The sequence below is a fragment of the Natator depressus genome, chromosome 4 (assembly GCF_965152275.1).
Source record: "Natator depressus isolate rNatDep1 chromosome 4, rNatDep2.hap1, whole genome shotgun sequence".
Classification (NCBI taxonomy): Eukaryota; Metazoa; Chordata; order Testudines; family Cheloniidae; genus Natator; species Natator depressus.
In genome coordinates this window covers 50,446,942-50,463,690 of record NC_134237.1, presented here as the reverse complement: position 1 = coordinate 50,463,690, position 16,749 = coordinate 50,446,942, and the positions used below count along the sequence as shown (strand labels likewise).

At 40.9% G+C, this 16,749-nt stretch overlaps 1 protein-coding gene across 1 annotated transcript in view; it reads left to right on the top strand.

Moving 5' to 3' along the window:
* Positions 1-16,749, top strand: part of SLC7A11 (solute carrier family 7 member 11) — a 71,552-nt gene that overhangs the window by 25,808 nt on the left and 28,995 nt on the right. The window contains exon 6 of the mRNA XM_074950028.1: positions 4,987-5,031. Within this exon, the coding sequence (XP_074806129.1) occupies positions 4,987-5,031 (45 nt within the window). The remainder of the gene's footprint in view (positions 1-4,986; positions 5,032-16,749) is intronic.

The window sequence follows — 16,749 nt, the reverse complement described above, 5'->3', positions numbered from 1 at the left end:
TCCTCTTTGGAACCCCCCTTCAGGTAGTTGAAGGCTGCTATCAAATCCCCATCGCTCTTCTCTTCTGCAGACTAAATTAGCCCAGTTCCCTCAGCCGTTCTTCATAAGTAATGTGCCCCTGCCCCTAATAATTTTCATAGCCCTCCGCTGGACTCTCTCCAATTTGTCCACATCCTTTCTGAAATGGGGGGCCCAATACTGGACGCGATACTCTAGATGTGGCCTCACCAGTGCCGAATAGAGGGGAATAATCACTTCCCTTGGTCTGCTGGCAATGCTCCTACGAATGCAGCCAAATATGCCATTAGCCTTCTTGGCAACAAGGGCACACTGTCGACTCATATCCAACTTCTCATCCACTGTAATCCCCAGGCCCTTTTCTGCAGAACTGCCGCTTACCCAGTCAGTCCCCAGCTTGTAGCAGTGCATGGGATTCTTCCATGCTAAGTGCAGGACTCTGCACTTGTCCTTGTTGAACCTCATCAAATTATTTTTGGCCCAATCCTCCAATTTGTCTAGGTCACTCTGGACCCTATTCCTACCCTCCAGTGTATCTACCTCTTCCCCCCAGCTTAGTGTCATCCGCAAACTTGCTGAGCGTGCAATCCATCCCATCATCCAGATCATTAATGAAGATGTTGAACAAAACCGGTCCCAGGACCGACTCCTGGGGCACTCCACTGGATACTGGCTGCCAACTAGACCTGGAGCCATTGATCACTACCCGTTGACCCCGACGATCTAGCCAGCTTTCTATCCACCTTATAATCATTCATCCAATCCATACATCTTTATTTTGCTGGCAAGAATACTGTGGGAGACCATATCAAAAGCTTTACTAAAGTCACATCCACCACTTTCCCCATCCCACAGAGCTAGTTAACTCATCATAGAAGGCAATCAGGTTGGTCAGGCATGACTTGTCCTTGGTGAATCCATGTAGACTGTTCCTAAATCACCTTCCTCTACTCCAAGTGCTTCAAAATGGATTCCTTGAGGACCTGCTCCATGATTTTTCCGGGGACTGAGGTGAGGCTCACCAGTTTGTAGTTCCCTGGATTCTCCTTCTTCCCTTTTTTAAAGATGGCCACTATATTTGCCTTTTTACAATCGTCTGGGACCTCCCTCGATCGCCATTTCAAAGATAAAGGCCAATGGCTCTGCAATCACATCAGCCAACTCCCTCAGCACTCTAGGATGCATTGCATCTGGTCCCATGGACTTGTGCATGTCCAGCTTTTCTAAATAGTCCTTAACCTGTTCTTTCACCACTGAGGCTGCTCAGCTCCTCCCCACACTGTGCTGCCCAGCGCAGCAGTCTGGGAGCTGACCTTGTCTGTGAAGACTGAGGCAAAAAAAAGCATTGAGTACTTCAGCTTTTTCTGCATCATCTTTCAGTAGGTTGCCTCCCCCATTCAGTAAGGGTCCCACACTTTCCTTGATTTTCTTCTTGTTGGTAACATACCCGTGGAAACCTTTCTTGTTACCCTTCACATCCCTTGCTAGCTGCAACTCCAATTGTACTTTGGCCTTCCTGATTACACCCCTGCATGCTTGAGCAACATTTTTATATTCCTCCCTAGTCATCTGTCCAAGTTTCCACTTCTCGTAAGCTTCCTTTTTGTGTTTAAGCTCACTGAAGATTCCTCTGTTAAGCCAAGCTGGTTGCCTGCCATATTTGCTATTCTTTCTGCACATTAGAATGGTTTGTACCTGTGCTCTCAATAAGGCTTCTTTAAAATACAGCCAGCTCTCCTGGACTCCTTTCCTCCTCACATTAGCCTCTCAGGGGATCATGCCCATCAGTTCCCTGACGGAGTCAAAGTCTGCTTTTCTGAAGTCCAGGGTCCTGGACTCTCTGCTGCTCTCCTTTCTTCCTTTTGTTGGGATCCTGAATTCAAGCACCTCATGTATATCTTAGTTTGAATTAAGTGATGTATTAAGAGACAGATTCTGCTGGTTTTACTTATGTTCAGTAGTTACTCTGTGGGTAGCCCCATCAAGGAAAGAGAGTATTTTTGCAGAGTAAGGTGAGTAAGCATGGACGAGTCTGGCTCAAAATAATTATTGATTTACATTTTTGGCCTCAGGATAGAACTGAAGTGAACAAGGAGGACTATACTTTAATTCTCATAATCTATTTTAATTAAAAGCAAAGCAGGAAAAAACATTCCCTTTGTTAAATATATGGGTAATTGCATGCACAAATACTGTTTTATATGGGCAGTTAAACAATTTGCAAGAGGAATTGTGTTTCCTGTGGACCTCGGTCTCTACTTTTAAGAAAATGTAGCCCAAAAGACAAGTAAAAACTGAGTGCTTAGAAGGGTATATTAATAACTTTAGCTAGGTCACAAAGTAGTGATATAAGACCACTTTGCACTTGTTGACTAGCACCTTACATCATTTTAGTGGGAGTAAAGTACTAGTCGGTGTGAACTATGGTATCAGAATCTGGCTCAAAATATCTTACTCAAAACTTTCCTCCAAGTTCTCTCTCTCTCTCCGTGTCACTAATGACACTATTGTAGGCTGGAAACAGGTTGGTGTTTTTAGCTTCTTCCTTATAATTTATTTATGCTCTATAGGTGTTCCACATTGTGCAATGTCTATATACGTTGCAGCTGGAGTTTAAAAAGTACTGCAATGCACAGACAGGGTTTATTTTGAGAACTGTTTGGAAGCCTTTTTTCCCCCTTTACGCACTGCTCACAGGCACTAAAACACTTTGCCTTATACAGAGGATGAGGCTTGAATGATAAGGGTTTGGTTTTTTTTGGAGGTGGGAGGGGTGGCAATGGGTAGAGTCAGATATTTGAATTCTTTGCCAGCCTGTAACTCCCCTTTTGTACAAGGGCATTACAAACATGCCCAGTGAATTACTGAACAAAACGCATTCAATTGTGTGGGGGGCACGCTAGAGAATCCACAGGTTCAGGAAATAGAGCTGGCATTTTGAAAGCTGAAAGAAATCTTCCTGATTGTATGAAATCTCTCTTCCCTCCCCCCCCCCTTTCTTTCTTTCTTTCTTTCTCTCATTTACCTGTGAAATGGACTCTGGCTTAAAATACTCCCCTTAATGATAACTTTTGTTTTATTGCTACTTTTGAAAATCCCTTATTTGGACATTACTCACCCTTGAGGCTGTAAAATAGATTTTAAAAATATTATCTTTATACCTCTTAGACCTAGGTACCTCCCTTTCCCAACCAAAACACTGAGCTCCTCAAAACGTACATTTAAAATAAAAGTAATCACTTTTTGCCTTTCCTTTCCCAGCTACCGACTTTTAATCCTAGGTCCTTATTTGCCATTTACAAAATTAGTAAACAGAATCAGATCTAACTTTTGCCAGTGCTTCTTCCAAGCTACCTCTCTCTCTTTGTCACTAGCTCAAACTGGTAGCTTTAGAGCAGAACAGACCAGAGCACTAAGAGGTATGTCACACACTAGCCTTGCTGGGTTAGTCACATGTGGCTAATTTAATTCAATAAAATAACTGTGAAGAAGCAGGGCAAAATTTGGTGTTGTGACCATAGGTGCTGACTCCGTAGGTGCTCCGTGGCTGGAGCACCATGGGGAAAAATTGGTGTGTGCTGTGCACCCACTGGCAGCTCCCTGCCCCACCCAAGATCACCTCCGCCTCCCCCCATGAGCACGACTTCCCCGCTTCTCCTCCCAGTGCTTGCCGCCGCAAAATAGCTGTTTCATGACGTAACAAGCTGTGGGAGGGAGGGGAGGAGGAGCGGGGAGAAGGTGGGGGAGAGGCGGGGGCGGGACGGGGATTTGGGGAAGGAGTCCAATGGGGCAGGGAGGGGTGAAGTTGGGGCGGGGACTCTGGGGAAGGGGTTGGAATGGGGGTGGGGCAGGAGTGGAGTTTGGGCTGGGGGCGGGGAGGCACGAGCACCCACCGGCGCCAGGAGAAGTTGGCGCCTATGCTTGTGACCCAGGTTACTGGCTGAATTTAATACGCGCCCTAAGAGGTAGTAGTAAAATGAAGAGCAAGGATGTTTTATTGGCTATGTCTGGAATTTTATCCTGCATAGAGCAGGAGCGGAGTATTGTGTATATCAGTGGTGGGTGAGAAGCAGGACAAAGAATGTAGGGAAACACGATCTTGCATTACTGAGAGAGCTGCTGCATGGCCACCAAATTATTTCTGTCTAGTAGCTGGAATGAGAGTTTAGAGATGATCACGTAGCTAACTGCTTTACTAGGTATAAATCAACATCCTTACATTACTCCCCCCTCCCTTTTTTTACTCTGTGCATTTGCAGGTTAGGGAACAATTACTCAAGAAGTTTGAGACTTACTAGTGCTCAGTGTGTACGAGGACTATGGCCGCTGCATAGCCTTATGTATGCAGATACACAGCTTTGTCTAGCTCTTACACTGGAGTGCAAAGGCCTCATTGATCATGCAGTGGTCAGTGTCATAGCTTGCAGGATTAATGACCTTGGTTACTGGCTATATACATGACATTAGGCAATACTGGAAAGTTGTAGTTAAAGTCTGAGATGGATTCTTTTGAAATTGCTTCTATTCTGGTTGCTCCAAAGGCCTGGTCAAGGTCACTGATATAACATTTATAAGACATTCTCTCAAATGCAAGCTTAAGGCTAGGGCCTAAGACTGAGATTTATGTGGCTTAAGGGGGATTTTTGGCCACACTTTTTTCAGTATGTGAGCTTGGGAAAAAACCCTAAGTGCAATGTCAGTCCACATTGGCATTGTGTAGGATTTTGTCTGGTGTCGTGTTCTCCTTGATAACTAGCAAGCCAACTTTTCTTCCAAAATGGAAGGAAGGCAGAAGGATAAATAGGTGTGATTTCCTTCCTCGGTATAATTGCAAAGGTAGGTCTCTAAAGAAACTGTGATAATGGGCAGGTCTGTTTAATGAATTAAGAACATCTACATGACTGTTGGAAAATTAATCTAGGATGAAAATGCACTAAAGTTTTGTAAAATTTTTCTCTCATTTTCTAGGTTTTACCTCAATTTTGTTACTGAAGAAGTAGAAAATCCTGAGAAGTAGGTACCTTATTTCCCCCCCTTTCCTTTTAAAAATGATCATAACATTAAAATGCTGTAGAAAAAGCAATGATCCCTGGAAACTGCATGCTGGTCAAGTTGCTTTTTCCAGCGGATCTGATATCTCTTTGAATTGCTGTTGCTTGAAGATTTGCTCTTTCTGGCCCTTGGTGACCTCATTGTGCATTCTGCTTTCATATGCAGAGAAAGCAGAAGAGTAAGTAGATCTCCAGAGTTCTGAATCTCACCTTCAGGATACGAATAACTACCAATGGTTTCATTCAGTGGAAGTTATTTGTGTCCTGCTAGGGAGAATCAGGTCCAAGAATGTTTCTGAATGTTATATTATGTGGCAATTTTTCTATTGTTTACATAGTGATCTAAACAGCTAATTCTACAGTTCAGCAAAAGAATAACTTGATTTAGTCACACAGGGTATATCTACAGAGCAAGTAGCAACCCACTGCCGTGAGTCTCAAAGCTCATGTCTACAGATTTGGACTTGTGGGACTCATGTTATGATGCTACAAATAGCTGTGTAGACATTTGGGCTTGGGTTGGAGCTTGGGCTCTGAAGACTAGGGAGGGAGATGGGCTTCAGTCTCCAGCTTGAACTGCAATTTCTACACAGCTGTTTTTAGCACTGTAGTCTGAGCCCCACAAGCCTGAGTTTGTAGACCCAGGATCTGACACTCGTAGGGTTATCTCTGTAAATGTTATCCACGGAGTAACACAACAAGCAACGTGAGTGTGTGTCAGTCTTTCACAACCAATATGAGCTTGTCGCTCTGGTCACCTGTAAAAAAAACTGTATGGATCTCCTTTTGAGTCTTATTGGTTGTCTGCCCCTAATAATTACAAATGAATATGCTCCTTAAAGAAAAAATGGCTAGATTCTGAAAATAAGTCATTTGGCTTCTGAGCTGTGAAAACCTGGGAAAAGCTATGTAAAGATGGTAAAATGGACTCTTGTGGGTTGTATGCTGTCATAAATATAAAGGGAAGGGTAAGCACCTTTCTGTATACAGTGCTATAAAATCCCTCCTGGTCAGAGGCAAAACCCTTTCACCTGTAAAGGGTTAAGAAGCTAAAGGTAACCTCGCTGGCACCTGACCCAAAATAACCAATGAGAGGACAAGATGCTTTCAAATCTGGAGGGGGGGGGGCAAAGGGTTTTGTCTGTCTGTGTGATGCTTTTGCCAGGAACAGATCAGGAATGCAAGCCTTACAACTCCTGGAAAGTTAGTAAGTAATCTAGCTAGAAAATGCATTAGATTTTCTTTTGTTTAATGGCTTGTAAAATAAGCTGTGCTGGAGGGAATGTATATTCCTGTTTTTGTGTCTTTTTGTAACTTACGGTTTTGCTTAGAGGGATTCTCTGTTTTGAATCTGATTACCCTGTAAAATATTTATCATCCTGATTTTACAGAGGTGATTCTTTTACCTTTTCTTTAATTAAAATTCATCTTTTAAGAACCTGATTGATTTTTCATTGTTCTTAAGATCCAAGGGTTTGGGTCTGTGTTCACCTGTACCAATTGGTGAGGATTATTATCAAGTCTTCCCCAAGAAAGGGGGTGTAGGGCTTGGGGGGGGGGGATATTTTGGGGGAAGATGTCTCCAAATGGTTTCTTTCCCTGTTCTTTGTTTAAAAATGCTTGGTGGTGGCAGCATACTGTTCAAGGACAAGGCAAAGTTTGTACCTTGGGGAAGTTTTTAACCTAAGCTGGTAAGAATAAGCTTAGGGGGTCTTTCATGCAGGTCCCCACATCTGTACCCTAGAGTTCAGCGTGGGGAAGGAACCTTGACATATGCGCATGTGTGTGTGTATGTGTGTATACACATACAACACACACACATATTCATCAGAACAGTATAATCTTGTGAGAGAGAATGAGAGAATTCTACATTTCTTTTGGTGGGGGAAAAGAACCTTTTTCTAGCAGTTTTTTTGTTTTGTTTATTTGTTATTAGTCTTATTGCTTATGTTCAAGTGTCTGGAATGCTACAGTAAGTCCTGGGGAGATGGATTAGTGGGCAGAGTGCAGGTGAGGTGGTCAAGGGTTTGTATTCGACACTATTCCTCTCCTGGCTCTGTAAGTTATATGGCTATTATCAATATAGATGAGGTGTTATTTTAAAAATGCACATGTGCACGCACACAAAATCCCGACCAGACTTTCCACACAGTTAAATCTCTTTGAGAACTTGCACACTGAAGAATATATTGTAATTAAGCAATATTACTAATTATTTTTGTTATGGATAATTTTGGAACTGTCCTGCTTCTGTTTAGGTCAGCACAAGTTTTTTGCGATTGGGTTAAATGAGTGTGAGATCAGGTATTATGTATTTCTGAGCATATTGCTGCTCTGCTGGTCAGAACGTAAGGGACACTATTCTTTCTTTAAAAGTACAAATAAAAATAATATTACATCCCACAGAGTATACATATAGTGGGCTAGATCCTTATCTGCAGCTGAGGTGTACTCAGTACAACTTGGGAAGAGGGGAGCATGAAGGTGGCTTTAAGGCTGCCCCAGGTATACCCCCTTTCTCATGGGAACATCCAGTGCGGGATTCCCCTTAGGTATGGAGAATCTTTAGAGAGCTGGTTAAGGTGGTATTGTGGCTGCTTTGCACAGCTGGAGCAGACCAAAGAATTGTGGAGATCTGTATTGTTTCAGAACTCTGATAGTCCAGCTGATTTGATGTGTTCCATTAAAAGATAGTTTCAGAAAAAGGGGCTCAGCTTTACATGTGTAGGGTTGCTTCCTCCATGCTACAAAGCTGCTGAAGCATCAGTTTATCACTCTTCCTAGTCAGGGTGCTTTTTGCATGGGAGATAAAGGAAGGTTTACTGTGTTTACTGTGCATCTGATGGCACATTCTCCACATGAATGTAGAAGTACATAAGAAAAAGACAAGGGTTTCCAATGCATTATTTAATAACTATCAAAACACAATTGGACTAAACAAATTATTACGTGCTATGCTGAATGCAGCTTTTTAAACTCCATTAAACAGTCCTGAAACAGAAGTAATTAAACAATGGATTTTTTTTTTTAAATTCGCATGCTGCATGAAGGCTGAATTGTAAAGATGCTGCTTGCTGTTAAGCATACTGAGAGGAATTCTGCATCTGAAATTTCTCTCCAGAGATAGAGTAGAAAGATACCATTGCCTAGATATTGTGGCAAAAAAAGGGGGGGGGGGGGCTTTTGAAGATAGCTTTGACTAATATTAATAGGGGCTGACTCAACAGCCCCTGAAATAATGGGAGTGTTTCCATTGAATTCAATGAGCATTGAGTCTCAGGCCCCTAAACAGCAGCTGGTGACGGGTATTTGTCAGGCCATGCTGTTATTTATAAAGTCTTCGAGCTGTGATGCTGACATTGCTTAGAATCCTTTCCATCAGTGTTATGTTAAAGATCACACATAGTATGTCAGTGTTGGAGTGGTATTACATGATGGGATTTAAACAAAAACTAAGGGTGGTGCCTTGAGCTGGTTAACATTTGTGACTCCTCCAGGTGTGTAATTTGTAATATATTTGTAAATGGCTGTAGATGTAAATTACTTCAGGAGCAAGGAAGTTTGCGGTGATTCCTTCTGTGTTGTGATGTGCCAAGGTAAATGTTTGCTTCAGAATCAGTCACAGTTGTGCATTTCTAGGTGTGGCAGAGCATGTAAAATAACTGGCAGCTGGTACTTGGGTGAATGATCAGCTGATTCTCAAACAGTGTCAACCAGCCTTCTGCCAGCCTGCAACAAAATGTGCCTAAAGAGTTTTGTGGAGAATTTAACAAATTACATCACTAGGAATAGGGAGATGTTAGGGCACCTACTGTCCTTATAACAAAGCTGTCAAATGCCCATATTTGGTGCATAGTCCCCTTTTCACTGGCTCATCCTATGAATCCCTCTCCATATCTGCATTATGAAGTGAGTGGAAGGGACCAATATTTTAGAGTCCATGCTAAAGAGCACAGGGAGATGCAGACAGCTGCTTGATTGTCTTCTAGATTATAAACTCTTCAGGGCATAGGTTGTCTTGTCTTCTGTGTCATGTACAGGACCAGGTACATTATTGGGGTGTATCAAATATATTAGAAAATTCTATGTAATAATTAACAAATAACTCCAAAACGTGCCACCCCACAGCTCCTCCAGCTGGGAACTGTGTGTGTACGAGACAGTCTGCAATTGGTTGTGCACGGTTAGGCCCACTGCACCCACACAAACCCCCTTAAAGTCAGCAGGAATTTGTGCAGGGGGCAGCTTTCTGCACTCAGGCAACAAATTGCAGGATCAGGGCCTTAAACAGGTTAAATCCTCTGAGCCTGAGGCACTCAGATACCAAGTTGATGTAAAAACCTAGATAGACAGAAGTGATAGAGAATACACAGATACTGAATAGGAGGGGGGAAAGATACTTGAAGCTACAGAAGACACAGTGGAAGAGAAAATAAACCAAAAGAAAATGCGTGATAATCCTTTTTTTACTTTTTAAAACTGAAAATACTATTGGCCTTGGGATGGAGGAGGATTGAGTCCCACTTCAGACACGGTATATATCCCTTATTTTACTTTGAAAAGTGCATTTAAAGATTTAAGGGTAGGTGTGTTTTTTATTTCCTAGTGAAACTCTGTTAATTACCTTATGCTCAAGCCTGGAGTTTCATTCTTTATTTGTTGTAAGCACAAGTGTAAAGAGCAAAGCCCCTAGTGTAACTAATGGGACCTGAAGTAACATGGAGGTTAATGACAGCTTCATGCAGACTCTGAGGTCACAGTGTTCAGCTGCTTAACTATGCATTTTTTTAATAACCTGAAATAATTTTGTTAACCAAGAATATTTGGAATTGCAGTGAAATCCTTTCTTTTTCTGCAGTGTAAAATTAACTTCTACATATATGTAGTGGGTCAATAAGGATTCTTATTCAAGATAAAAATATTTGAATAACCCTAAAAGTAAAACTTCATTAAAAATTACATCATGCAACCATGCCATCTGCAGCTGTGTTCTCTTCATTTTTTCATACATGATAAGGATCAGGCCTTGTCAGGACTGAAAAACCGGTTAATGAGCTAACAACCGGTACTCTGAAAGCAAGCAAGCTTGTTACTTTAAAAATGACAGAAGAAGCAGTATCAGAAAGTAAAATGTAGAGGACTGGAAATTGGGCACATTGAACCTTCAGATTAATCTCATATATGGTCTTTAGGTTTATTCTGTGCTTTGCGCTAACTTATACCGCCTCATAGTCTTTGGCCAAGACCTTAACTATAGATATCCATCCTTTCATTGTCGCTCTTCAGCAAGGATTGGATTTCAGGATCAGAACCCTAGTTTGTAAATAACGTTTAGGAGCCCTTGGGATGAAAGATGTTGTTGTAGAAATTATCAGTCTGTATTTGCATTAGAGTTGTGCCTTGAGGGCCCAATCAAGATCAGATCCCCACTCAGTCAGGTACTGCACAAACAGATAGTAGGTTGGGAGATGGTCCCTGTTCAGAATTGTTGATAGTTTAAAACCCCAATCCTGCATTACATATGTATGTAAGTGGACTGCTGAGCCTGCACGAATCACAGTGCAAGATTAGAGTATAAATGGTAAAGACAGAAGAAAGTATTATTCCCATTTTACAGATGGGAATCTGACTCAGTCATTAACCGTTTGCTCAAGGTCAAACAGGAAGACTGTGATGTAGCTGAAAATTAAATCCAGATCTCCTGAGTCACAATCTAGTTTTAACCACAAAACCATCCTTTCTCTTTGGAAATATACGTGGTTGTTTGTTACCATTGTTATATTTTAAAAAACAAATCTACTGCAATGGTATCCAATATTAGCAGCATCAAATGATGAAGAAAAGAAGACATTTGGTTAGTGTCCTGATGTGTAACAATATGTGAAGTTGGTAAAAATCCCTGGAAGCATATATATTAGGAAACTTCTATGCTCTAAAATGGCACAATTAGCCATTGTGATTAACTATATTTGGCATACTTCTTTTTTTAAGGGTCATTTTGTTGCAAATATTCTGTTTCTGTTTGTAATATAACTTTGGTTCAACACAGGCAATCTATCATTGTTTAAAAAGTTACACAGTGCAAAGGATGTATTATTGAGATGTATAGTGTTTGTAAGCCTGCTCTCAGATTGATAAATCATGTCTTGTGCTGTGGAAAAGCCAAGAAATGAATTGCTTTGCTATGACCTTGGGGTCTGAGATTAGTCAGTTTGTCTATTAGACTTTTCCAGTGTTCTTTTCACTTCATTTATTCCTTCTTTTCTAAGGAGCCAAGAAGCAGTAGACTTATAGCAAGTTACCAAGGCTTGATATTATCAGTCATTTTGGAAAAGCAGGGTACCAAAATGCTTTGTATAATCTTGGGTTTGTATTGGGTTTAAATAATTTGAGTGTCATGTTTAATTAATATATGGTCTGCATCCAATTTGTATTAATTAACACTTGAATGTCACACCTAGCATCAATGAAAACTGAAAGGGGAAAAACTGTCCAGGAAATTTTCCAAAAATGTCTGAGTATGATATGGACACAGATGAATGAAACGAGAGAGGTCTCAAAAGTGTGTGTGTGAAATTACAACACGTGTGGTTTGTGGCCTTTTAATATTTGACATGGCACAGTGTGATGCTCCAAAATGTCAATGTAAGTCAATAACTTGAATCACGCTGTCACCAACAAGTCAATACCCTTGGTGGCTTGTGGGCAGCAGGGTTCAAACCCAGAAGTTCTGAATCTAAAAGTATGAGTCTCTACTACTTGAGCTAGAAAATGCAGCTGTTACTGCAAAGCTGTAGCAGATCCATTAACCTCTCTCTGTGGCATAACCACAAGAGAGAAAGAGAGACAACAACACTGTGTAAGTCTGGGTTACATGGAGCACCCACAATTCCAATTGACTTCCATGTGAGTTGTTCATGCGCAGCATCTATGAAAATGAGGTACCTAAAATGGAGTTTTTCAATTTAAAAATGTTGGCTTTAAGTTCTTTGTTCCTCAGTTTATAGAGCTGTGAAATGGGGATAATATCTTACTTCATGTAGGTTTTAAAAGGTTTAGAGCCTGATTTGAAGCCCATCAAATCAATCTCTTAATGCATTAATGTTTGTAAAGTTTGTAATGTTTGTAATGTTTGCTTTGAGATCTTCAGATGAAAAATGAATAGTAGTACAAAGCATTATATTTATAAACTAGCTGCTACTTCTAAGTTTGAAAAGTTTGGTTTTTGAAAAGTTGTGTTCAAATAATTTATACAGTTTATTCACAAGGAGATGGCTCCTCCTTTATGCACTTTAAGGCCCTGATCCTAGACTTGTGTTCAGTGATGTAAGTTGGGTGACTCATAGTCCATGTAGCCACATGTGTGAATCTTTGCAGGATCAGGTTGTAGGACTGTGGATGCAATGGATGCAATTTTCTTTTCTAGTAAAATACAGCAGAGCTATTCTCAAACTGCAGTTAGGCAGCTCTATTTTTTCCCCTCTTTGGAAGTTTGTACCCAGATTAATATATCCTGCACAAAGGAACACAGTTACTGTACCTTGGGATCAAAATCCTTCTTGCATTAGTCTGCTTCAGATAAGCATAAAAGATACATTTGGCTCCAAGTCAATTTGTTCATGTACGGCCAAAGTGCCAAATAAGTGGTACAGAAATTATAGGATTATATTGTAATATTTTATCATGGGGTAATCAAAGGTGACCTGTATTAATCTTTCAAATGCTTTACAAAGCCCAGTGGATGGCGTGAATTTATAAGGTGTCCAGCTACCCTCCAGTAAAAATTGAAGGGCAATTTTATATTTTCCTTCATTTTTCCTCAGTATACTTTTTTGTGTCTTGTGATATTTTGATAATGATTCTTTATCTCAGAATCATTGAGAAAAAAACAAATATTTCTACATCATGTTTTTCTCGAAATTATATTTCTAAAATTTCACGTAGAGCCCTAGAATAAATAATGCAAGGTGATCAGGACCTTAAACTCCCATCAACTTCTGCAGAACTTTGAGATGCTGCTCCTGATTCGATGCCCATTGAAATACCTGGATTCCTGGAAAGTCTCCAATTTACTTCAGTGAGCTTTGGATCAGATCCATATTCTGCAGCATAACTCACTTCCTATAGCTTCATTAAAGGGGCACTTTTGTGCAAAAATGATACAAAATAATCATATACTGAGCTAAACTGTACCAAGAGCTCTGAACTGAGAGAGATACTAAATTGTGGTTCAGATACTTCCTGCCTTTCTGACTCCAGATGATATCCAGAGGTAGGACCTCTACCTCATTTGCTGCTAACAGAGATAGAAGCTGAAGGGGTGGTCTGCTGTTGTCTTTAAGATTACAATGCTATTTTATCCATGAAGAGTCTGGAAAATTGAAGTAATGGTTTCACAATCAAATCTTCATGTACCTGTAACTCGTTAACTAGTAAGAGAATCTGCTGATCATGGCAAACAAAGCAGATGAATTTAACTGGTGGAATTTCCTGCCTAGAAAGTAAACATTGGTTTTGCTCCTGATAAAGCCTCTGAAAATGCATACAACTAAATGACACATGTATGTAATTCAGTCATGGACTAGGTATTTATCATGATTGCTTGAGGTGGGAGAGTTGGTTTGCCAGTCTGAGAATCTGTCTTGCTAAAGTGAACTTTCCTGTACCTTGGCACATTTGCTGAGAGTGTTGGCTGGCCCCATACAGCTAAAATTATGTTTGCATTTGCATTATATCGACCAATTTTTAGGTCTTCCTAAATTACCTATAAATTCCTTTCTGAAACTTGGCCTTTCATTCCTAGATTGGGCGGGAAATCTGTTCAGCTCTTTGAAAATTGAGAGTGCAATTAAAAAAAAAAATCCTGACTCATTTCAGGTGCTTTTCATAGCTTCTGAAGCTCCAAAATGCTTTCATTTTTGGACTAAATGGCCTGACTGTTGTTAGTTTAAAATGCAGGCCAGTTAAGACTTTGGGGCATTTTTTAAAAAAGCAGCTGAAAAACAACAGTGATTGTGTTTTGCAGTTTGCGGCCCATATGCATGAATTGTGACAAGGACTGATGGTACTCCTTATGGCTCAGATGTGAGGAGTTCTAAGGAGAACCTTTGACATCCCTACCTCTCACATGGGTGATTTGAGGTGGGGAAACAGGGCAGCTGCAAGTGGAGGCTACCTAAAGGAAAGAGCAGAAAAGGCTGAAAGCTGGAATGGCCTTGTATTCTAAGTTGCTTTGTTCTTGTTTAGTATCCTTTTTGTATTAATAAAGCAGCTCAGTGGAAAGGGACTTGAATTGAACCATAGTTTGAGGCTTTATTTTATGTGTCCTGGCTGAACTATCTGCCCACTGGCTTGAATATATATCGGTGGAATATTTCTCAGGTTCCATGCTCATCTAGGCAGTTGAATAATTTTCTGGTGAAAGTATCTGTTCCATTCTGTTGAGTCAGTTAAAAATGCCTTTCGACATATTCAGAGTTGGGCTGCCTGGTCATCTTAATCCTCCTGCTACAAACGTTTGTCCATTGCAGCTGACTAGGGTTCTCAGAACACTTTGTGGCCTGGCATAATGTGAGCTACGATACCTATTATCTACAACATGATAAATTAAGGATGCAAACTCAGCCCTCTAACTCTGAATTCCCTTGCTTTTATCTGTTTAATGCAAAGCCTTGATATTATGGGACAAATCCTGCTCTCTGCTCTGTGGCTGTAGCAGAGCCCACTGCACTGAGGTGTTGCCAGTTTGGGAGAGGTCAGAGGCAGAATTTGGGGAGCACAGTTTGCGTCATGCAGTTCAGCTCCTGTGGGCCCAGAACATGTGTACAAAAAAGTTTTTTCGGTTTGGAAAGCAATTCCTCCACCTCGGCTATTATGACACATACACATGATAGTGATATGAGTCCATCTGAAGGTGATGTGCAGGGAGAGAGCAGGGACAATGAATCACTATATGAATGCCCCTGTCATTGTCTCCCCTCGAGTAGAGTGCAGGCAGCATAAAGGCAGCCTCAGGGCCACAGTACAGGCTGCAGTTCGGTGGAGGATGATTCTTCTTCCTTACCCCATGAAAAACCCCAGCTGCTGGGTCAGTGCACTGCTTTCCAGGATTTGTCCCTTTGTGTGTATATTTAAATACTGCACATTTAGAAACTGATCAGCCCAATAATTATTAGTTCAAACTGTAACATCTGTGATGGTTAATCGCTTCTGCATGGCTTTTCTCTTTTCCTCCAGTTTTCCAAGTCATTTTTACAGCTGGTTCAGAAACATGCACAGAGAGTCATTTCCTATGCCATGGGAAATAGAAATTACCTCTAGCTGCATCTTAAGGCATTAGTAATCTCTGCCACTGGAGGCTGTTTTCCGAAAACCTATGTGACTTCTGAATTGGTTTTCTGAGAAGACAACCCACTAGTACTTTAAAATCAGATGACTTTCTGGCCTTCTGTCTACTATATCCACTTCATTGTCTCTCTATTTTAATGTAAAAATTCAGAAGTGTGATGCTCTGTTTAGTAGATTGGCTGCCAGTAAGAGCTATTTGTGACAAAGACTCAGCTGATATGCCAATCAATGCATGAGTGTATCAGTCAGGATCGAGGCTGATCTAATCTGTGGCTTCTATAAATGTTGCAGAGATATGTTTTAACATGGAGTAGAACAACAGGGATGCCTCATAAAATTACAGTGAAATAGGTTAAATGCACCAATTCATTATCAAATAGCAACATTAGATCGCTTCTCCAATTATAATAGGGCAAAATGTCAAACAACCTTTGTGTGAGAAATCCATCCACACATAATAGTTCCATTTAAACATTAGTAAAGACTGTAGGATTGGATCCTTGGGCTTTGAAGACCTAACCTTAGCTGACTGTTTTGATACAACTATTGTTTTATAGTTAAAATTATTATTCCTGTGCAATAAGACTTAGCATCAGGCACCTACCATGTGTGGACACATAAGGAGGAACAAAGGGAGTATGAAGGGATATCAAAAATAAATGTGATAGGCTCAGGGTTGCTTTTATCAGTGTTGCTGTCATGTATTTACATCTGTAGATATGTGTATCCTAATAAAAAGAGAAGTTCTAGCCTGGTTATTACTTTTTCACTCTCTCCTAACTGACTGATGTCGGATCCAATCATAAGTCATGTCAGCTTGTTAGACTTATGAGTTTGCACATTTTAGGAAAGCAATGCAGATGTTTTAAAAGGGTATAAGCATGGGAATAACAAAGGCTGTTGGTTGTCCAATGAAAAAGAGGGATGGGGCAAATGTAACTGGGGGGAAAAAGAACAGGAGAAAGGGACAAATGAATTGCTAGGGAGAAGGCCATGATATTGTATTTGACATTGGCCAAGGTATGTGTTTCTGTTTTTGTGGGGTACAGTAACCACGCCCAGCCACTTCCCTTTTGCTCCCTCATGACCAAGGGTCACGTTGTAGGCAGCCTGCATCAGCTTCCCCTCTTGGAATGCCTAGGCCTTTTTCTGGGTCAAAAATACCTCTCCTTGAGGACGAGGTTTATTAATATAACATAAATTGCAAATAAAACTCCAGAATACCAAAGTCCATGCATGGTCCTCACAACACAAGGTTTCTCTTCCTCCTCTTTTCAGGCTCTCCCACCTGTCGCCTTTGCAATTTCTCTCCTGCTTGGTCAAGGTCTGTCCC